Source organism: Dryobates pubescens, chromosome 7, assembly GCF_014839835.1.
Source record: "Dryobates pubescens isolate bDryPub1 chromosome 7, bDryPub1.pri, whole genome shotgun sequence".
Lineage (NCBI taxonomy): Eukaryota > Metazoa > Chordata > Aves > Piciformes > Picidae > Dryobates > Dryobates pubescens.
In genome coordinates this window covers 25,993,360-26,013,350 of record NC_071618.1, presented here as the reverse complement: position 1 = coordinate 26,013,350, position 19,991 = coordinate 25,993,360, and the positions used below count along the sequence as shown (strand labels likewise).

Sequence of the window (19,991 nt, the reverse complement as noted above, 5' to 3'; positions counted from 1 at the left end):
AAGTATGGATGTTTTCCTTCTGTTTTTTCCTCAGTTTTTTTGTGCACACAATACAGGTAAGGCAGACTTGAATTTGCAGGTTCTGTGTGAAAGATTTAAATGTGTGTGTGAAATTGCTGAAGTGGTGATATAGGTTTCTCTGAGACACTAATAATTATTATTCACTGTATCCCATTCCTTGGTGATAGTGCACTTTTGGTGAGGCTTGTGTGTCCATTTGTTCAAATAAAATATTGACAACACCTGCAGAAAATAACAGTGAATGGATAAATGTATTCTAAGGCACTTCACTGTAGGGTCAGCTTAAGCCATCCCCACTAGGAAAGCCTCTCTGGATGAGGTGTTTCAGTAGAGAGAATATGCTACTTACAAAGAACCACTGCAGAACCTTCAGTCTGGCAGCCCACCTGGAGCATGCCTCTTCTGAGGCATCTTTGCTCTGACATTGAGGTCTGTGTGCATGCTACATGGACATTAATCTTCAGCTGGTGATAGTATTAGGTCAGGGGAAAAAGAAAACCCAAAAAAACCCCAAAGGGGGTGGAATGAGGGTGGCCAGTGGTACTGGCACCAGGAGACTGAAGGCAGGTGCTGCCTGTTCTAGTGTCCTGCCTGAAAGAAGCTGAGCTGCTGATCCCAGGCTGACTGCAGAGAAGAAAGAGCACTGGGGGAAGAACTTCCCAGACAAAAAAAAATCAGAACAGAAGCAGCTGGGTAAGAGGCAAACTGCTGTCTTTACTGCAATTTTGTGGAAAGCTTGACAAAACAAGGGACAGTTTTGCCTGCTTTTTGACCCATTTACCAGTAGTGAATATGTGCTGTGGGGTGATCTTTTCATGCACATTTTCAGTTGAGGGCAGAAGACCCTATATTCCACCATTTCCAGTTTTTCCTGTGCTCTAGGCAATAAGCAATTTTGCATGGATGCCACATAGGAGAAAAAAATGTAAACATGCAGTAGGTGATTCTGGTGGTGTATCATTTTGCTGCTGATATGTGAAACGAGGACAACCAACGTATGACATCTAAGGAACATTTACAGAGTGACAAACTTATATCTCAAAGAAGGCTGGAAAAGGGGAAGGTACACCTGTGATGCTCCATATGGCTGCATCCTACTTAAACATCATCTTTGTTTTAGCCTAGATTATAGTTGAGACTCAGTAGTGGGTCACAAAAACTACGAATGCTGTAGAAGAGCCTGGAGAAGAGGAGGCTTAGGGGAGACTTTATTGCTGTCTGCAACTACCTGAAGGGAGGTTGTAGCCAGGAGGGGGTTGGTCTCTTCTCCCAGGCAACCAGCACCAGAACAAGAGGACACAGTCTCAAGCTGCACCAGGGTAAGTTTAGGCTTGAGGTGAGGAGAAAGTTCTTCACAGAGAGAGTTGTTAGCCATTGGAATGTGCTGCCCAGGGAGGTGGTTGAGTCACTGTCCCTGGAGGTGTTCAAGAGGGGATTGGATGTGGCACATGGTGTCATGGTTTAGTAGTCATGAGGTCTTGGGTGACAGGTTGGACTTGATGATCCTTGAGGTCTTTTCCAACCTTATTGATTCTATGATTCTATGATTCTAAGGTAAAGGTTGGAGTTCCTTGGTGGTGTTAATATCCACACCCTCCTAGCAGAATGGACTGCAATCAGCCGATGACTTCTTTAGGCTTGCCGCTGACCTAGATTATTGCAGAAGAGATAGCAGAAACCATAGCAAATTTCAGCATTCATGATAACCTGGACTATTTGGGCAAATTAATTCTCACTTGAGAATACATCTCATCTATGCTTCTTCACTCTTGATGCTCCCATCAGTGTTAGGAGAGTTCCAGAAAGGGAAGGCTTACTAGTATCAACATGGAAAAGCATTTTTGTTTTCTTCTTATGTATTTCCAGTAAGTTTGTATCTAGTCATGTCTCAGTGTCCTGAAATAATATTAACATCACATGATTCCTACCTTCTGCTTCCATATAGCAATCTCATAAGAGTTAGCGTTTCATTTACAAACAAAACATGTGTAAGACTCTTTCCATTGTTCTGAGGAAGGAAACAGGTGAGAGAAGTTCAAGAAAGATATTAAAGAGGATCTATATCCAAGCAGCTGAGAGCTGCAAAATGCTATCAAGCATTTCTGGGTTTTCTCTAAACACAAAACTGACCTGCTATTGTTGTTAGTTTTCAGGACCATTTATCTCAGCAGACATAAGGACCCATCAAAGAAGTAACACAGATGCTTGATGGATGAGAATTTATAGGTGCAGCAGGAATCTGCTGCCTCAGGACTGAATGAATGAGCAGCACAGCAGACTATTGGAAGGAGGAGGGGCTAATGAATAGGAAGCAAAAGATGCAGCTTCCTATGACATGAGGGAAATCCAGGCCACTTCCATACCTGTTTTTTTCCTGCCGTTGTGATTGCGTCCACTGGACAATTAAATGCACTGAGCATGCCTGAGTGGCTGATGCAGTCCCTAAGTGGAAGAGCACGTACAGTCCAAGAAATGCAGCTTATAGAACATGATATGTGGATAGTATTAGAAAAGCTATTTCATGCAATGTCATCTTTTCTACCACCAGTGTGCTGCTTAAATCTTTTTTGCCAACTGCTGTAATGTTTTTGACCTAAGAGTTTCAGGACCTAGGATTTTAAAGGGTATGCAAGAGCTCCAAAATTAACAATAGCTACAGATATCCCATATTCATACATTTTCTGCCACTCTGGGTCAAGAATTGCATCACAGAAAGACAGTTCTCTTTCCAGTTTGCTAAATTATGAGTATTTCAGAAATAGGGACATAGAGTAGCTGTGTGGATACCATTGTTTATATCCTTGGGACAGTTTTGGAAGCCTGATAACTGTTTTGTCAGTGATACTGTGACTGAACCATGGTGATAGTCCCTTTGGTAATGTTTATTGCAGTACCACTGGTAATTTCAGGCTGCTAGTGCCTGTGGTGAGTCACTGAAGTTCAAAAGCTCTTAAATCTTTGATGGAGGATTACTCTAAAATAGGTTCTTTATCAGGATTTGGCTGTGCTTTTGTTTCCCGTAACTCCAACCCTGCATGTTCTTTTCTTGCACTGAACTCCACCCTTTCTTACCTCTCAAGCCCACCGATTTAAAAAATATGAAAATACAGTGCATGTAATTCATGAGAATATTTATTTCCTAGACAGCAGAGCTTTCCTTTTTTTGTCAAACCATCTATGGTAACTTTAGTTGAGATGGAAGAGAAGAAGGTGTGGTGGGTTGAAAATTGCCCCCCAGCATTACATTTGCCAGACCAGCTCCGTCGGAAGCAAAAGAAAGCTGTATTTACAAGAACTGCAATCTGCAATGAATAGGCTTAGTCATGAGGTCTGTGGTGACAGGTTGGACTTGATGATCTTTGAGGTCTCTTCCAACCTTGGTGATTCTGTGAATGTGTACAAAATGCACAGTGTTTACAAATATTTGCGTGTATTTAGAATTAATAAACAGCACAAAGACCCCCCTGGCCAAAGACTAGGGGAGCTGCAACAGCTTCTCCCTCCACTGGTCCCTTCCTTAACCCCCTGTACACAAAAGGCACAAGAGACAGAGCAGAGAAGTTGTTGTTAATACCAGTCACAACAAAAGCGATGCAGTCAAGGTCAGTAAATTCAGGAGAAGTGTCAGCCAGAGCCAAAGAAGTGAAAAGTGAAAAAGATGGTTTTAATTACTGGCTTAAGTCCATTACCTTTCCAATAGGATTGTTCAGAATTATCGTTGTTTTCCTTTTTACACCCAATAGTGATTTATTTACATTCTGCCACTTGCTGTTCAAGATCTGTGGAAAATTATAAAGGCATAGCCTAACACTACCACAGAAGGTCTCATCATTACAGGACTAATGTCCTGTAGTGTGCATGATACCGTGTCAAGGGCAGGTAGGCACTGGCAATTGGAACTTGGAACATGAAGATACTGGGAATATTAGACCTCTGAAGTACAAGGACGTTTTGCAGGATTCCTTACCAGTTCTTACCATTAGCACCAGTCATACAAAAGCAGCAGGAGCTGGAGCCTTGTTGTGACTCAGTTTGCTGGAGTTACATAGGCATCACATATATTGAAGTTACTTTAGTGACAACTAATACCTTGTATAGATAGAACTCTACTGTCACTTCTTATTACTTGTCAGTTATTAGCAGCTTTAAGGATTAGAGGAGCCTGTGATGGTGTTAAATAGGTTATATATTTATGTGAACTGCTAAACAGAGATTCCTAAGTCTGTTCAGTGTTTCAGTGGACTGAACTTGCCCTGTATGAGCTAGGAGGTCAACCTAAAACAGCAGTTCCAAGCTGTATGTGGTATGTTGTTCCTGTGCATGAATCCAAAATGTCAGTCTTGAAATGCCCTGTTTGCTGTTGGAGAGAGCAGTCATAACTCCCTGTTAGAAGAGAAGCATACCCATGCTTTCTGTTGCAATTTAAGGGTTGGAGGCAGACATCTGCCAGGTGCTGGAACCTGTGGCAGGGGTAGGAGCTGGTGCCCTCCCTGCTGTCTGCAGTAACAGGAAAAACGTAACTACCTCACCAGGGCATAGCATTTGTGCTCCTGAACCTGGCCAAGAGGTTAGTGGTGTTATTAATGGTGTTATTAGTTACTCGTTATTAATGGTGTTAATGGCGTTAACTAATGAGAGATTAATGAATGATTATTTTCTCACGTAGTGCTTTATTGAAGTCTGTCGTGTCACAGGAGGCAGTTCAGACCATGTCACTCAGTGAGTGCCCGTCTGCCACTGCCAGTCTCCTGGTTATACAGGACCTCATTCATGTTACAAAGATGTGAGGAGTGAATGTCGAGAGGATGAAGCCAGACTCTTCTCAGTGGCATCCAGTGATAGGACAAGGGGCAACAGGTGCAAGCTGGAGCATAGGAGGCTTCATGTAAACTTAAGGAAAAACATGCTCACTGTGAGGGTGACAGAGCACTGGAGTAGGCTGCCCAGAGAGTTTGTAAAGTCTCTTTCTCTGGAGACATTCAAAACTCATCTGGAAGTGTTCCTGTGTGATTTACTCTAGGGGATCCTACTGTGGCAGGAGGGTTGGACTAGTTATCTTTTGAGGTCCCTTCCAACCCATAACCTTCTGTGATTCTGTGACCATGTCATCTCCCTTTGGCCCTACGACAGAAGAGGCTGAAAGAGCTTCACCTTAGAATGCCTAATGCTGTTGTGGCTGGGAGGTCTTCTTGAGATATCAAACTTGGTTTTGGCTTGTCTCTCCAAATCAAGTAGCATGAGTGGAGTTGCAGGCATCTTCTGACCACTTAGTTGCCCTAGCTATTGAACCTGCCCAGAAGAATATTAGGGACATAGGCACCTTTCTTTTTGCGGAAGGCTCTGTGGGCCTGTTCTGAAAATGCCCACCAAATCAGACACCACAAATGGGGTAGAAGGGAGAGCCAACAGATTTGAAAATATTTACGTCAATCCAGGGCTCTGAGTGACTGATCAGCATCAAGACTTACCAGGTGTTTTTTATATGACCACCTGCAGAAACTTAACATGATAATAAGTTTAGGTACTGAATGGAATTTTTTAGCCTATCACTGGCACTTGAAAGCAAGACTTTAGTCACTTAGCATGGATTCATCTCACCATCCACAGTATAGACACCTTTGTCACTGCAGCCTTGCTTTGTATTCACTGTAAAGAAACAGGCACATTTAGGGCATGATTCATCTGACCTACTTTACATATTTATGTGAAACTCATCCTTACTGTGATTCTTCAGTGACTAAATCCTTGTTATTGTGAAAATGTATTGCCTATTGGTGTCTTTACAATTATTTGTGTATAATCATGCTGTTACAGTTGTTGGAAGAGTTCAATTAGTAGGCTGTCTATAACATACTCCTATTTGTCCTACAGAGCAAAACCTTGCTTTATGTGGAAGTAATTTGCTTTCATTTTGACCTTCTGCAGAAATTATTCAGAAGCTGCTTGTGCTTGTTGGAAATTCTGACCTGACTGTGGATATTGTCTTCTTTTGCTTCAGATAAACTTCGAAGAAGCATGCCTAACCTCGCTCGGATGCCAAGTACCCCCACCGTTAACAATAATCCTGGCTTTGTTAGTTCTCCAGTCACTGTGAGGAATAGTCAGAGCTTTGATTCTAATTTGCATGGAGCAAGTAATGGGATTTCAAGGATGCAGTCGTGTAGTAAGTACCTGTGTTCTTCAGCTGCACGCAAGGAATCGATAGAGTGGTAAAATACATGTCCCAGTCACTGATCCACTGCTTCATGAAAAATTAAAAGCAGACTGTGTTCCCTTTGCACCAGATACTAATATAGCTCAGGATTTTCAAAGTTTCTATTTTGGAAAGCAAATTTTGCCAGTTTTGTTACGCAGTCTGAGAGTTTCATCACCACCACCCATCCCTTTTTTTTGTTTGTTGGTTTCTTTTGCCTATTTGGTATCATTTTTCATAATACTTAGTAGTAGCAGAAGCCCAAATAATGCAGTTAATTCACATATGCTTACATTTTGGGTTTTGATATTAAAATTTAAAACTGCTTTTTGTGGTAATTTATACAATGCTGTTTTTGCAGAACACTATTTAAATAATATCTTAAAATACATGACCTCTCTCACTGCTATTTTCTTCCGAGCAAATGTGATAAACAAGGTTATATGCTCCAGGTATGATTGCTTGTCAAGTGGAGGAATTAAAGTGACTCTAATTAGTTTAATTTAGGTGACTTCTTGGTGGAGGGATGAAGGGAGTATTGATTTAGTGAATGTTGAATTATTAATGTAGAACATGAACAAGAACAGATCAAAATCCAAACCCATCTTTTAAAGCATGGTGCTTGAGGTACTCTTGAGAGGGAATGGGAAAAGTGAATTTCTTTGGATGCAGGCAGGAGACCGGATTTAACTTAAGCCTTTGATGTCGCGTGGGATTTGAGAGGGAAAAGTTGGAAAAACCTTTTCCTCTGGGTGTTTTCTTTCAAATTTAAGCAGATTTTACAAATGTCTTTAAAACTTTTAAATGATGTCTTTTTTGAAAGATGCACTTGACCCTTGGATTTACTCGGTTTTATTTTCGTCCTGTTTGAATAGAGGAATGGAAATAGTTGTTCAGGTTCCCACTCGAATTTTGCACGGTAGCCCATTGAGCGTTAGATTTAATTTACCATTTTAGAAATACATGTTTTCTTTGTGTTTATGTGTCTGTATACATAGCTGTGTGTACAAAATGGGATTTTTCTGAAATAATTTTTTGAAAACATTTCTAACAAGTGGCTGTGCTGGGGTATTTAAGGAGCTGTGTTAGAAGAGTCCCATAACAGCGTATTACCAGTATTATTTAATTTAATCATACACATATAGATTTCTCCTGTGTTTTTAAATGATCTTAAGATGGAATTTTTCAAAGATTTGAGAAAGAATTGGCTGTATATGGTGTATTAATTTATATGCTTCAGGCTTGAGCTCTGAACCAGATTCGTGTCTGATGTACACCAGAGGGCAGGATTGTGTACGAAAACCTCTCCACATAAAGCTTCTGAAACCCATAGCATTGATTTTAAATGATTGCTTACATAACATCAGCCTGGGAATATGTTGCTAAATTCAAGAGTTTTTTTTAAATAGCCTTTTTATTGTTTCTATACATAAAGCTTAGACTTCTGTGATGTTTTATAATGCTTTAACGCAGTGTTCCTTAAACAAGATGTGGTTGTTCCAAGCAACCTTACAAAAACCTAAATGATCTAATAGTAATTAATTTATACCTTCAACTATCTCACCTGTTTAAAGCTGTAATTGCATAGGTGGAATTAATGTGCTTGTAATGGATAATGAAGCCTTGTTCAAGAGAGGAAGAGCTATGAATATGAGGTGAGATTTTTGTTCAGGATATGGATGGAACAGGGTATTTTAGTTCAGTGCAGTATTAATGGATGCAGTAATGGATCCAAGGGGGTTTTTATCAGTCTGTAATTAGCAAGTAAATTGTGTACTGATGTATTTGTTCCCAGTCAGATCTGTGTGAAAATGAGCATTACTGCCTGGCCACATCTCTTGCATACTGACCTTGTTACTTCCTTTTCTACCACTCTTCACAGTTCCATCACCAGGACAACTTCAACACAGAGTTCACAGTGTGGGACATTTTCCAGTGTCTGTCAGACAGCCTCTCAAAGCTACTGCCTATGTAAGCCCAACAGTACAAGGTAGTAGTAGTAGTAGTAGTAGTAGCAGCAGTATTCCAGTGTCCAACAACTTACAGTTATATTCTAACACTGGGATTCCAATGCCAAACAAGACTGCCAGTCAAGGGATTGTAGGGCGCAGTGCTCTTCCAAGACCGTCGCTGGCCATCAATGGGAGTGGCATACCCAGAAGTAAAATTGCACAGCCAGTTCGAAGGTAAGAGATACACAGGCCTCCTTCCCTAGCTTTGGCTTGGATTGTGGGGTATTTGTTCCTCTTCCAAATATGAAGCTGGGTTTTGAAAGAGAAGTGTTTCTAGCTTATTATGTGATAACTAAATGGGTCAAGATTGTTTTCCAGAAATACTGGTGGACAATATCTGTTGGTAGCTCCTTGTAAACTACAGTATTGAGAGAATGCCCATCCACAAGAAGGGCTGGATGGAGGAACCTGCAAACTACAGGCCTGTCAACCTGACCTCAGGGCCAGGAAAGATTATGGAGCAGATCATCTTGGGGGCAATCACAGCGCACCTGCAGGATGGCCAAGGGATCAGACCTAGCCAACAGGATTTAGGAAGGGCAGGTCCTGCCTCACCAACCTGATCTCCTTCTATGATCAGGTGATCCGCCTGGTGGATGTGGGGATGGCTGTGGATGTAGTCTGCCTGGACTTCAGCAAGGCCTTTGATACTGTCCCCCATAGCAAACTGCTGGCCAAGCTGTTAGCTCGTGGCTTGGACAGCAGCACTCTGCACTGGGTTAGGAACTGGCTGGAGGGTTGAGCCCAGAGAGTGGTGGTGAATGGTGCCACATCCAGCTGGCAGCCAGGGATCAATGCTGGGCCCCATCCTGTTCAATATCTTTATCGATGATCTGGATGAGGGGATTGAGTCCACCATTAGTAAGTTTGCAGACAACATGCAAGTTGTGAGCAGGTGTTGATCTGTTAGAGGGTAGAAGGGCTCTCCAGGGGGACAGGCTGAACAGATGGGCGGAGTCCAACAGGATGGTGTTTAACAAGTCCAAGTGCTGGGTGCTGCACTTCGGCTACAACAACCCCATGCAGTGCTGCATGCTGCTGTCAGAGTGGCTGGAGAGCAGCCAGGCAGAAAGGGACCTGGGGGTAGTGGTTGGTAGTAGGCTGAAAATGAGCCAGCAGTGTGCCCAGGTGGTCAAGAAGGTCAGTGGCATCCTGGCCTGCATCATGGTGTGGCCAGGAGGTGCAGGGAAGTCATTGTGCCCCTGTACTCAGGACTGGTCAGGCCATACCTTGGGTCCTGTGTCCAGTTCTGGGCCCCTCACTTTAGGAAAAATGTTGACTTGCTGGAAGGTGTCCAGAGAAGGGCAACAAAGCTTGTGAGGGGTTTGGGGCACAAGCCCTATGAAGAGAGGCTGAGGAAGCTGGGGTTGCTTAGCCTGGAGAAGAGGAGGCTCAGAGGAGACCTTATTACTCTCTACAACTACCTGAAAGGAGGTTGTAGCCAGGTGGGGGTTGGTCTGTTCTCCTGGGCAACCAGCACCAGAACAAGAGGACACAGTCTCAAGCTGTGCCAGGGGAAATTTAGGCTGGAGGTGAGAAGAAAGTTCTTCACAGAAAGAGTGATTGGCCATTGGAATGTGCTGCCCAGGGAGGTAATGGAGTCGTCGTTCCTGGAGGTGCTCAAAAAAGGGTTGCACATGGCACTTGAAGCCATGGTTTAGTTAGTCATGAGGTGTTGGGTGATAGGTTGAACTTGATGATCTCAGAGGTCTTTTCCAACCTTATTGATTCTATGATTCTATGATTCTATTGTAATCACATATAAATAAGAATGGATTTTCATCTATCAATAAGAAATCAAAAAGAAATGGACATCTCACATCATGGACATATGTGACTTGACACCTTCTAGATCTGTGCCAACAGCTATTTCAGTGTCACAGAACAAGCAAAGCTTAGAGTACTCAAGTAGAGCTGCATCCTTCTTGTTGTACATAGCAGCAGACTGTAAAAATGGAATTTGTGACATTACAGCATGGTGGAGGAATGAAACAGCGGGACTGGATAGGACAGTCTTGGGTTGAACCAGCATCTTTTCTGTTCCACCTGGGAGACAATAGGCAAACAGGGAGTCCTGGGCACTTGCAGTGAGCTATGCTGTTAATTGTGTCTCCAGATATTTTATTTTTTTTTTGAGGGCAAGCAATAAAATAAGCTTGAGGAAAGAGACACTGTTTTAATCACCTTGTCACAGCTGTGAATTAAACTCTTAGCTGTATATTCTGTGACTAATAGGTAGTGAAGTTTCTCAGAGAAAGTTCGATCACCTTGTGTCAGCTCTTTTATTTCTTCCCATTGCACACATCCCTGCTCTTCTGCGGGCCTGCCTCATGACCACCTGGTTTTCTTTTGAATGAACTATTGCTGTTCAGGTCTTGCTATTTTTATTCTTTTCACTAGATACTGGCTAGATCTAGAGTAAGTTCAATTGCTGACATTCTCTTTTGGGGTGAGTTACTCAGGGATTACGCCAGTGTGACTGACAGCGGATTCTGGTGAACTGCAGTGAAACTTTGATAAAGAGCCGTCAGGTTTCTGCTTTGATGAAGACTGTACCATGAGATTTCTATTATAACCTCCTTTGCTCTCTGCTGGAACTCTCTCTCTTAGAGTCCTTTATAGTAGAGAATTTTCTTTCTTTCTCCCCCCCGCCCCCTTTCCACTTCATATTCTTCTGCAGAGTTCTTATTTTTTTCATAGCAACATGTGAGAAAGGCTTCTGGGCCATGACCACCAGTCCCTTGCTATTTTGTAACTTTTCACACAACAGACAATATTAAAGAAAAGCAAAATTAAAAGGTTTCAGTGGGAGGGTGAGACTCTCAACACTGTTTTTATTTGAAGATGATTCTAATTAGTAATAAACCTATTTATAGTACAGAAAGTCTGGGCTCCTGTCTTCATACTTCCAATTTTACCTTGACAGCATTATATGTTGCCATAGAGCTAGATCGATGATCCTTGAAGATGAATGGTCTTTGCACTGCAGGAATGACAAGTTCATAGCACTCTGAAAGCACAGACAGATTTGAGCACAGCCTGCAGTTCTTTTAACACCCTTCTTTCATTCATGTGGAAAATAAAGGCAGTTTTGGTTCATGTGGAATTTTCATGGAAAGAATTCAGCCAGCATTACCAGATTTGTCACTGTGGTCATTTCTAATGGTATTGCTGATTATCAGTTGAAGACTCTAACTCCTGTTAGACTGAAAATTAAAGTATTTTTAATCATAACTTGATTAAAATGAGGAAAAAATGGGTTTGCTTTGGGTTGTTTTGTGTTTGTTGTTTTTTTTTCTGGGTTTGTGTTTTATTTTTAATTAAACATTCAGGGAGGAGCACACATTCAGAGCAAAACTTTGTCTTTATACTTGTGGACAGATTGTTAGGCAGACAAATTATTGGTATTTTAGATACTAAAAATAGATCTTAGGCAATTTATGTAGGCCCTGCATTAAGAAACTCCAGTATTTACTGCATAGAATCAAGCAAGGGATGAGGGAGTGCTTTGGCTAATTAGTAAAACAAAAGGATAATAGCCAAGATAACCGACTTGGCTATATATTAGCTGCTCTTCTCTTTGCTGTCAAAGATTCATGCATCCACAAGCAGTCTAAAGAGATTGTAAGAGTACAGTACATCTATTCGTAGCTTCACAAGTGAGACATAACCTTTTTTTTTTGTTCCTATTGAATGGTCCAATTTCCAGCTCCCATCTCAGGGCATCTTACAGACCCCTACCTTCCGGTCCTCCACTTTCCATACTTACACTATGTGAGGAACAGCAGGGACAGCTTCTCATGAGACAAGGTGACCTGGGAGCTGAGTGGGACAGCCAGGCTGCCCTACAGTGCCCAGCTAAGGGCAGCATTGATGGTAACCGGGATCAGGTAACAGTCCCAGTCTCCAGACAAGTCCACAGTGCTGAAGCAGGTCACAGCAGGTCAAAGCCAAGAAGTCACTCAGCAGCTTTGTGCCTGGATCATCCCAGGTACCAGGTACAGGTAAAACAGCAACATGAACATAGCTCTGGAACCAGGATGGGAGGCTTTCTTGTTCTTATTGCAATCCAGCTGGCAATGGAAAAGTAGAAAGGGACAAAAGACCCCTAAGTCCCTTTCTGCCTGGCTGCTCTCCAGCCCCTCTGACCCCAGCCTGTAGCACTGGAGCCAGTGTGATGTCTCTAAGCAAGTCACAACGCCAATGTCACTGCAGAGGTAAATGATGTTTGTTGCCTTGATCTTTCAAATGGAATATGACTTCCTTTGCCTTTTCTTGTCGTTTTGTTTCATACAGTTTTCTTCAACCTCCAAAGCCACTTTCGTCACTCAGCACGATGCGGGATGGGAACTGGAGAGACGGCTGCTATTGATGAAGTGTACCCATCCACAGTGGAAAACAAATAACGTGGATTTCAATACCCAGCTGGCTGGGTAACAATGATTTGGGAAAGGAAGTTCATACAGTATTATTTCCCCCTGGGAATTTAATATGTAACCATCCATAACGCAATATCATTTTTTTTGAAAATGAACATCTTCGCAAGTACTAAATACTGCACTCGATCAGTTACCTGAACAGCTGCGTTGTTATCAGAGTAACAATGGCAGCGTGGGCATTTGGACCTGAAGGAAGTATTACAAATGTGCAAAGTACCAGAATATTTCCTTGGAAAGAGCTGGGAGATAATGCTTTTGGGCAGCTTTGCCGTACTGAAATTCTAAGCTAGTTCTCTTCAGTGTAAAGGCATCATGCATTTGGTTTTGAATTTGGGGGAGGGGGACTTAACATATGTGCTTGAATTCTTTTTTTTTTTTTTTTTCTTTCTAGTGTTTCTGGTACACTTTATTTTGTATACTTGAGTTCAAATAAACTTGCCTGAACCTTGAACAACAGAGAGGTAATCTAAATTTTCTGTGCCATAAATAATATTTTTGGGGTAATGTACTTTTTTTAGCGCTAGGAACGTATCTTACAAAGTCATACCATTGGCAATACAAAGCAGTGTATTTATGTTGCAGAAGCACAAAAAAGGTAGCATTCACTGGAAACTGCCATCCAGCTGGGTCAGTATTGTTTTGTTGGTCTTTCACTCTTTGTTCGATTGTTAATTTATTGTCATAGTGTTTTGTATTCAAAATGGCAGCAGAAGTCACGTTGCACTTAAAAAGATACAGTGATCTCTAAAACGGCGGTTGGTTTTCAGTACTTTATTACAAAGAAGAAAATTGTAATGTTTTATTAACAGTTGCTTATGGAAAATGAGTTTTAATGTGAATAAATCTTTTTTGATAGATCTTTTACAAAATCCAATTGCACTAATCAATGCTTTCTTATAACGGCATATGGTTTAATATTTGACTACAACTGTGTATACTGCTGTTTTGGAATGTTTCAGAAATAAAGAATCTATTTCAGCAATAATGTGGTTCTCGAGTGTACTCTGTAAATAAATGTTGTCAGAATTTAGCAACTGACATATGCTTAGCTCCTGAATCACAGAATCACCAAGGTTGGAGGAGACCTCAAAGATCATCAAGTCCAGCCTGTCACCACAGACCTCATGACCAAACCATGGCACCAAGTGCCACGTCCAATCCCCTCTTGAACGCCTGCAGGGATGGTGACTCCACCACCTCCCTGGGCAGCACATCCCAATGGCGAAGGTTATTGTTTAGCATTTATAAAGATGATGCTGATTTTTTGCAAATACTAAGTTCATTTGAACATCTTCAAACATCTTTTTGTGTGTTACAAAGCCATACTATGCATAGAAGACAAATATGTATTATTTTTTAAATTAATCTCACTAAGATCTTAAGAATTTTTTTCACTTTGGTGTTCAGATTCTGCAAGTGCAAATGTAGCTTGCAATGGGGAACAGATTGTGTATCAAGTGAGTCTTTTCACTGTGGCTGTGAATTTGCTCTCAAATTTTGCTTTGAATTTTGCTTGAGGACCTGCTTTTTCTTAAGAGGGCAAGCTAAAATAGCAAAGAAGCATTCAGTGGTGAGTAAAACCTTCATTCCACTGAGAATGAAGTAGTATCCCTGCACATCCTAACACTGTTTAACAGAGAGAATCAATTCATTTTTCCTACTTTAGCTCTTTTAATCCAGTTAGAGTCCATTAAAAACAAACAAACAAAATCCTAGAAGGATGTCAAGAAGTATTCCACCAAGGAAACTACCTCTGCACAGGTAAGTATTTCAGCAGGACTGCACCAAACTCATCTTGTTCATAATAAAAGGTTATGAGGAGTAGCCAGCATGAATTTACTAAGAGGAAATGGTGCTTGACTAATCTGATAGCCTTCTACAAAGGCATGACCAAATGGATAGATGAAGGGAGAGCAATGGGTAGTGTCTATCTTGACTTCAGCAAGGCTTTTGTTACTGACTCCCATAACATCTTGTAGGTAAACTCAAGTGACTTCAATGATTGGACTGTGAGGTGGATTGGAAGCTGACTTAACAACAAAGTTCAGAGAGATCTGGTCAGTGGCACACAGCCTAGTTGGAAGCCTGTGGCCAGTGGTGTTCCCCAGGGGTCAGAACTGGGTCTAGTTTTGTTCAGTATCTTCATGAATGACCTCAGTGAGGGGGTTTAGTGTACCCTCGGCAAGTTCACTGATGATACAAAACTGGGAGTGGCGTCTGACACCCTGTCAGCCTGTGCTACTATCCAGCAAGATCTGGACAGGCTGAAGAGCTGTGTGCAGGCAAACTTCATGAAGTAAGGACAAGTGCAGGGTCTTGTGTCTGGGGAGGAGTATCACCAGACACCAGTACAGACTAGGGGTTGTCCTGTTGGAAAGCAGCTCCATGGCGAGAGACCTTGAAGTCCTAGTGGACAGCAAGTTCTCCATGAGACAGCAATGTGCCCTTGTGGCAAAGAGGGCCAATGGCATCTGGAGTTGCATGAAGAGAAGTGTGTCCAGCAGGTCTAGGGAGGTTTTCTTCCCCCTCTACTCTGCCCCGGTGAGACCACATCTGGTATCCTGTGTACAGTTTTGGGCTTCCCAATTCGAGACAGGGACCTGCTGGAGAGAGTCCAGCAGAGATCTGTGAGGATGACTGAATAACATAGAGAAATAGAACTGGAGCTGATTAGTCTTGAGAAGGCTGAGAAGGAATTTTATCAACATCTATAAATATCTGAGGGGTGGGTGTCAAGATGAAGCTGATAATCTATTTTTGGTGGTGCCCAGTGGTAGGACAAGGAACAACATCTGCAAGGTGCAACATAGGAGGTTCCATCTCAGCATGAGGAGACACTTTATGGTGAGGGTGAGAGCGCACTGGAACAGAGCTGTCCAGAGAGGGTGTGGATCCCTTTCTCTGGAGATACTCAAAACCCATCAGGATGCTTTCCTATGTGGCCTGCCCTCGGTGATCCTGCTTTGGCAGGGGGTTGGACTTGGTTTCTGGAGGTCTTTTCCAACCCCTAACATTCTGTAATTCTGTGATAAGAAACTTCAATTGGAAGAAACTGCTGCTGTTTAAAGCAGTCAGCCATTTGTGGACAATCTCTGCTCTCTTGAACGATTCATCACAGCCAGCTTGGGAGGTGCTCTGCTATTCGCCTGTGACATGGAGGGCTGCAGAAGCTCCCAAATTAATAAACTCGTCTGGTGCTAGGGAACCAGTGCAATGTTTTTCATAAAAGATGGCTAGAGGCCAGTAGCAATGATTAACTTCTGCTCATTGCTGGCTGTAGCAGTCCTGATCTGAGCTGTCTTTTCACTCTGTTTCATAGTGCCAGGATTTTATCTCTGTTTCCCGCCTGGTGGATGCAGGGCAGGCTGTGGATGTAGTCTACCTGGACCTCAGCAAGGCCTTTGACACCGTCCCCCACAGCAAACTCCTGGCCAAGCTGTCAGCCCATGGCTTGGATGGGAGCACACTGCGATGGGTTAGGAACTGGCTGGAGGGCCGAGCCCAGAGAGTGGTGGTGAATGGTGCCACATCCAGCTGGCAGCCAGTCACCAGTGGTGTGCCCCAAGGATCAGTGCTGGGCCCCATGCTCTTTAACATCTTTATTGATGATCTGGATGAGGGCATCGAGTCCATCATCAGTAAATTTGCTGATGACACCAAGCTGGGGGCAGGAGTTGATCTGCTGGAGGGTTGAGAGGCTCTGCAGAGGGACCTCGACAGGCTGGGCAGATGGGCAGAGTCCAACGGCATGAGATTTAACACATCCAAGTGCCGGGTTCTGCACATTGGCCACAGCAACCCCATGCAGTGCTACAAGCTGGGGTCAGAGTGGCTGGAGAGCAGTCAAGCTGAGAGAGACCTGGGGGTGCTGGTTGACGGTAGACTGAACATGAGCCTGCAGTGCGCCCAGGCAGCCAGGAGGGCCAATGGCATCCTGGCCTGCATCAGGAACAGTGTGGCCAGCAGGAGCAGGGAGGTCATTGTGCCCCTGTACACTGCACTGGTTAGGCCGCACCTCGAGTACTGTGTCCAGTTCTGGGCCCCTCAGTTTAGGAAGGATGTTGACTTGCTGGAACGAGTCCAGAGAAGGGCAACAAGGTTGGTGATGGGCTTGGAGCACAAGCCCTATGAGGAGAGATTGAGGGAGCTGGGGTTGCTTAGTCTGGAGAAGAGGAGACTCAGAGGTGACCTTATTGCTCTCTACAACTACCTGAAGGGGGGTTGTAGTGAGGCGGAGGTTGGTCTCTTCTCCCAGGCAACCAGTACCAGAACAAGAGGACACAGTCTCAGGCTGCATCAGGGAAGGTTTAGGCTGGAGGTTAGGAGGAAGTTTTACACAGAGAGAGTGATTGCCCACTGGAATGGGCTGCCTGAGGAGGTGGTGGGGTCGCCGTCCCTGGGGGTGTTCAGGGCGAGGCTTGACAGGATGCTTGGTTGTATGGTTTAGTTGATTGGGTAGTGTTGGATGATAGGTTGGACATGATGATCTCGAAGGTCTCTTCCAACCTGGTTAATTCTATTCTATTCTATTCTATTATCTGAGACCCGGCAGCCGTGCGTTAATCAGTTTTTGAAATAGGTTACAAGTGTTGGCGGTAATACCGAGTCGTACACTAGAGGGCAGTATATACTTTGAAAACCTTTCTGTTCAGTAGCTAAAGGTCCCCGGTTTTCCAGGCTTTTGGGCTAAGCCCAGCGTGTATGTTTCTTCCTGGTGTTTTGTATATGGTGGGAACATGTTAAAGGTAGGTGCTCAGCTGTTTGTGATTTGCATTTTTACATTTCACACTACAAAATGTGTTGTGAACTGGAGAGACAAGCATTTTGGATATCATGAACTCTTTGAGAAGATGCAGTTGTTTTTCTAATTGTCTAACTGTTCCCTTGCAATACATACTTTATCAGGTCAGGATTTGGAAATCACAGCTTTGCTGTTTGAAGTGGCTTTGTCAAATACCTGTCACACTTGGTGTTTCAAGATGAAACTCAAGGTGTGAACAGCTTGATCTCTTCTACACTCACACTCCTTTCAACCAAGATCTGTGGTACTGCTGCTGTTTGCCTGTAACTAAGGGATTTCTCGCCTGAGAGTAACACTGATACTACTGCATAGTGCTGAACCAGATACTACTACATAGTGCTCAGAGTGTCACTTCACAATATGCAACAAAAAACAACTTCTGTCACATTTGATTCTGTCAGACAGAATCTCCTCCAGAGCAATGGGAAACAGTGAGGTCACATAGTTATCTTTAAAAATTAAGGCTCCAACTTATTTTTCACAAACGTAGTTTGGTTTCTAATTATAAGAGAGCATTTAAGAACTCTTTCTTTGCCCCCCTCCCCTTTGGTTGGTCTCTTTTGATCTATGGATGCAAATCCTACTCCTGTCTCATTGTTGCTGCATCCCCAAAGTGACCTACCTTCTGTCCAAAGTGTAGTTTGGGCTCAATTCTGATTGCCTCAGTTATGATTCAACCTCTTTCTCTAAAAGCTTTACCCTTTCCTTGTTTTTGTCACTGCAGCTAGGGTTGACCTTGAGTGGATGCTAGGTGCCCACCAAAGCCGCTCTATCGCTCTCCTTAGCTAGACAGAGGAGAGGAAACAGAGCAAAAGGCTTGAAGGTTGAGGCAAATCCAGAGAGTGATCACTCACCAATTACCATAATGGGCAAAACAGAGTCCATTTGGAGGACATGAATTTAATTTATTACTAATCAAATCAGAATAATGAGAAAGAAAAACTAAATCTTGAAACACCTTCCCCCCAACCCTCCCTTCTTCCCAGGCACAACCTGGCTCATGAATTCTCTGCCTCCTCTACTCTGGTTTCACAGGGTGACAATGAATGAGGGTTGCAGTCAGTTCATCACATGGTCTTCTCTCTTCACAGGCCCACAAGTCCCGCCAAGAACCTACTCCAGTGGGGGTTTCATGTGGGGTCAGAGCTTCCTCAGGTACATCCACTTGCTCCAGTGTGGGGTCCTCCAGATGCTGCAGATGGATATCTGTTCCACCATTAACTTTCATGGGCTGCTGAGAGAGAGCCTGCCTCACCATGGTTTTCACCACAGGCTGCAAGGGACTCTCTGCTCCAGTGACTTGAGCACCTGCTCCCCCTCCTTCACTGACCTTGCTGTCTGCACAGTTGTTTTGCTCACATATTCTCACTCCTTTCTCCAGGCTCTGTTGCACATGGCAGAAGCTTCTGACAGCTTTTCTTAGAACCCACCCCGTAGCTCCTCCACTACCAACACCCAGCTCTTTTCACTCACCAAACTGCAGAGCAGGCTCTTGGTGCATCTTGTGTCTCCCTACAAGGTTAGCAGTTACACTTAATCTGAGTTAACCACAGTGGAAGGGAAGTTTAAGGCATGAAAGTATGCTAATAAATGTGACAGAGTGGTAATTAATCCCAGAGTTGGTGATCCCTCAGTAGGGTCATATCTTTACTTTCTGATCTGAGCAGGCTGCCCATTAGTTCCAAGTGCAATCCAAGGGGTTGGCTTCAACCAGAAAAGGCCTGAGAGATATCTTTCTATATCTGCAGTTCAACAACACTTTTTGCAAAGCAAAAAGAGATGAAATAGGTTTGTGCTTGAAACTTCATCCCTCTTTTATGTAAGCCAAGCATTTAGGTGGTTTTGGCATTACAAAAGCTCTTGACGATAAACAAAACCATAAAAAAAGAGAAGGAGTTATGAAGAGTAGTTTGGTGCCTAAATGCTGGTTTTGGCATCATCCTTACAGGGTATTTGTGACTGCATTGCTGAAGGCTTGGCAATGCCATGCTGTTCATGCACGCATATTCATGAGTGCAGCACTCATTGTGGTAGCATATTTTAAGCATCATGAGCCCATAAAGGGAAAAGGGAGAGGTGAAAGGTCATAAGTTTAGAAGTCTTGTTATGCTCTGCATGTTTGAAATGTCACAGATCCTGGACTTTTTTAATCATATGGCTTCTTGAGCCGTTTGAGAGTGTGTGTAAATAAGTGCCAATTTCCTTGCATGTACATGGGAGGTTTTAATAGTCTGGGCATAGTAAGAGGCAGAACAGGGTATTTTGAGCAAAACATTAGCTGTAAACTACTATATGGTTTCTGTGTTGTTAATAATTTACTTTACTGGGAAAAATCTGTCCTCAACTATTCATGTAGAAGCATATGCTTCTGACTAGCTCACCTTGCACTGTGAGCATTCTAGTGCTCATACTGAGTGTGCATGAATGGTTTTTTTGATCCTGATTTTAGCAGCTTTTATTCCTCAATAAAAGAAGCTGGGGTAGTGCAATGATGCTTATGACTACAAATAGAAGAGAGAGTTGAG

At 43.1% G+C, this 19,991-nt stretch overlaps 1 protein-coding gene across 4 annotated transcripts in view; it reads left to right on the top strand.

Annotated features, from left to right (window-relative positions):
• The window catches only part of SLAIN1 (SLAIN motif family member 1), a 53,583-nt gene extending 40,778 nt beyond the window's left edge, over positions 1-12,805 (top strand). For 2 of the 4 annotated variants that reach the window (XM_054163045.1, XM_054163043.1), the window contains 3 exons: positions 6,020-6,184; positions 8,097-8,400; positions 12,523-12,805. In XM_054163045.1, the coding sequence (XP_054019020.1) occupies positions 6,020-6,184; positions 8,097-8,400; positions 12,523-12,598 (545 nt within the window). In that variant the 3' untranslated portion in view covers positions 12,599-12,805. The remainder of the gene's footprint in view (positions 1-6,019; positions 6,185-8,096; positions 8,401-12,522) is intronic. The other 2 variants (XM_054163044.1, XM_054163046.1) reach the window with 2 other exon arrangements.
• The last annotated feature ends 7,186 nt before the right edge of the window (positions 12,806-19,991 follow it).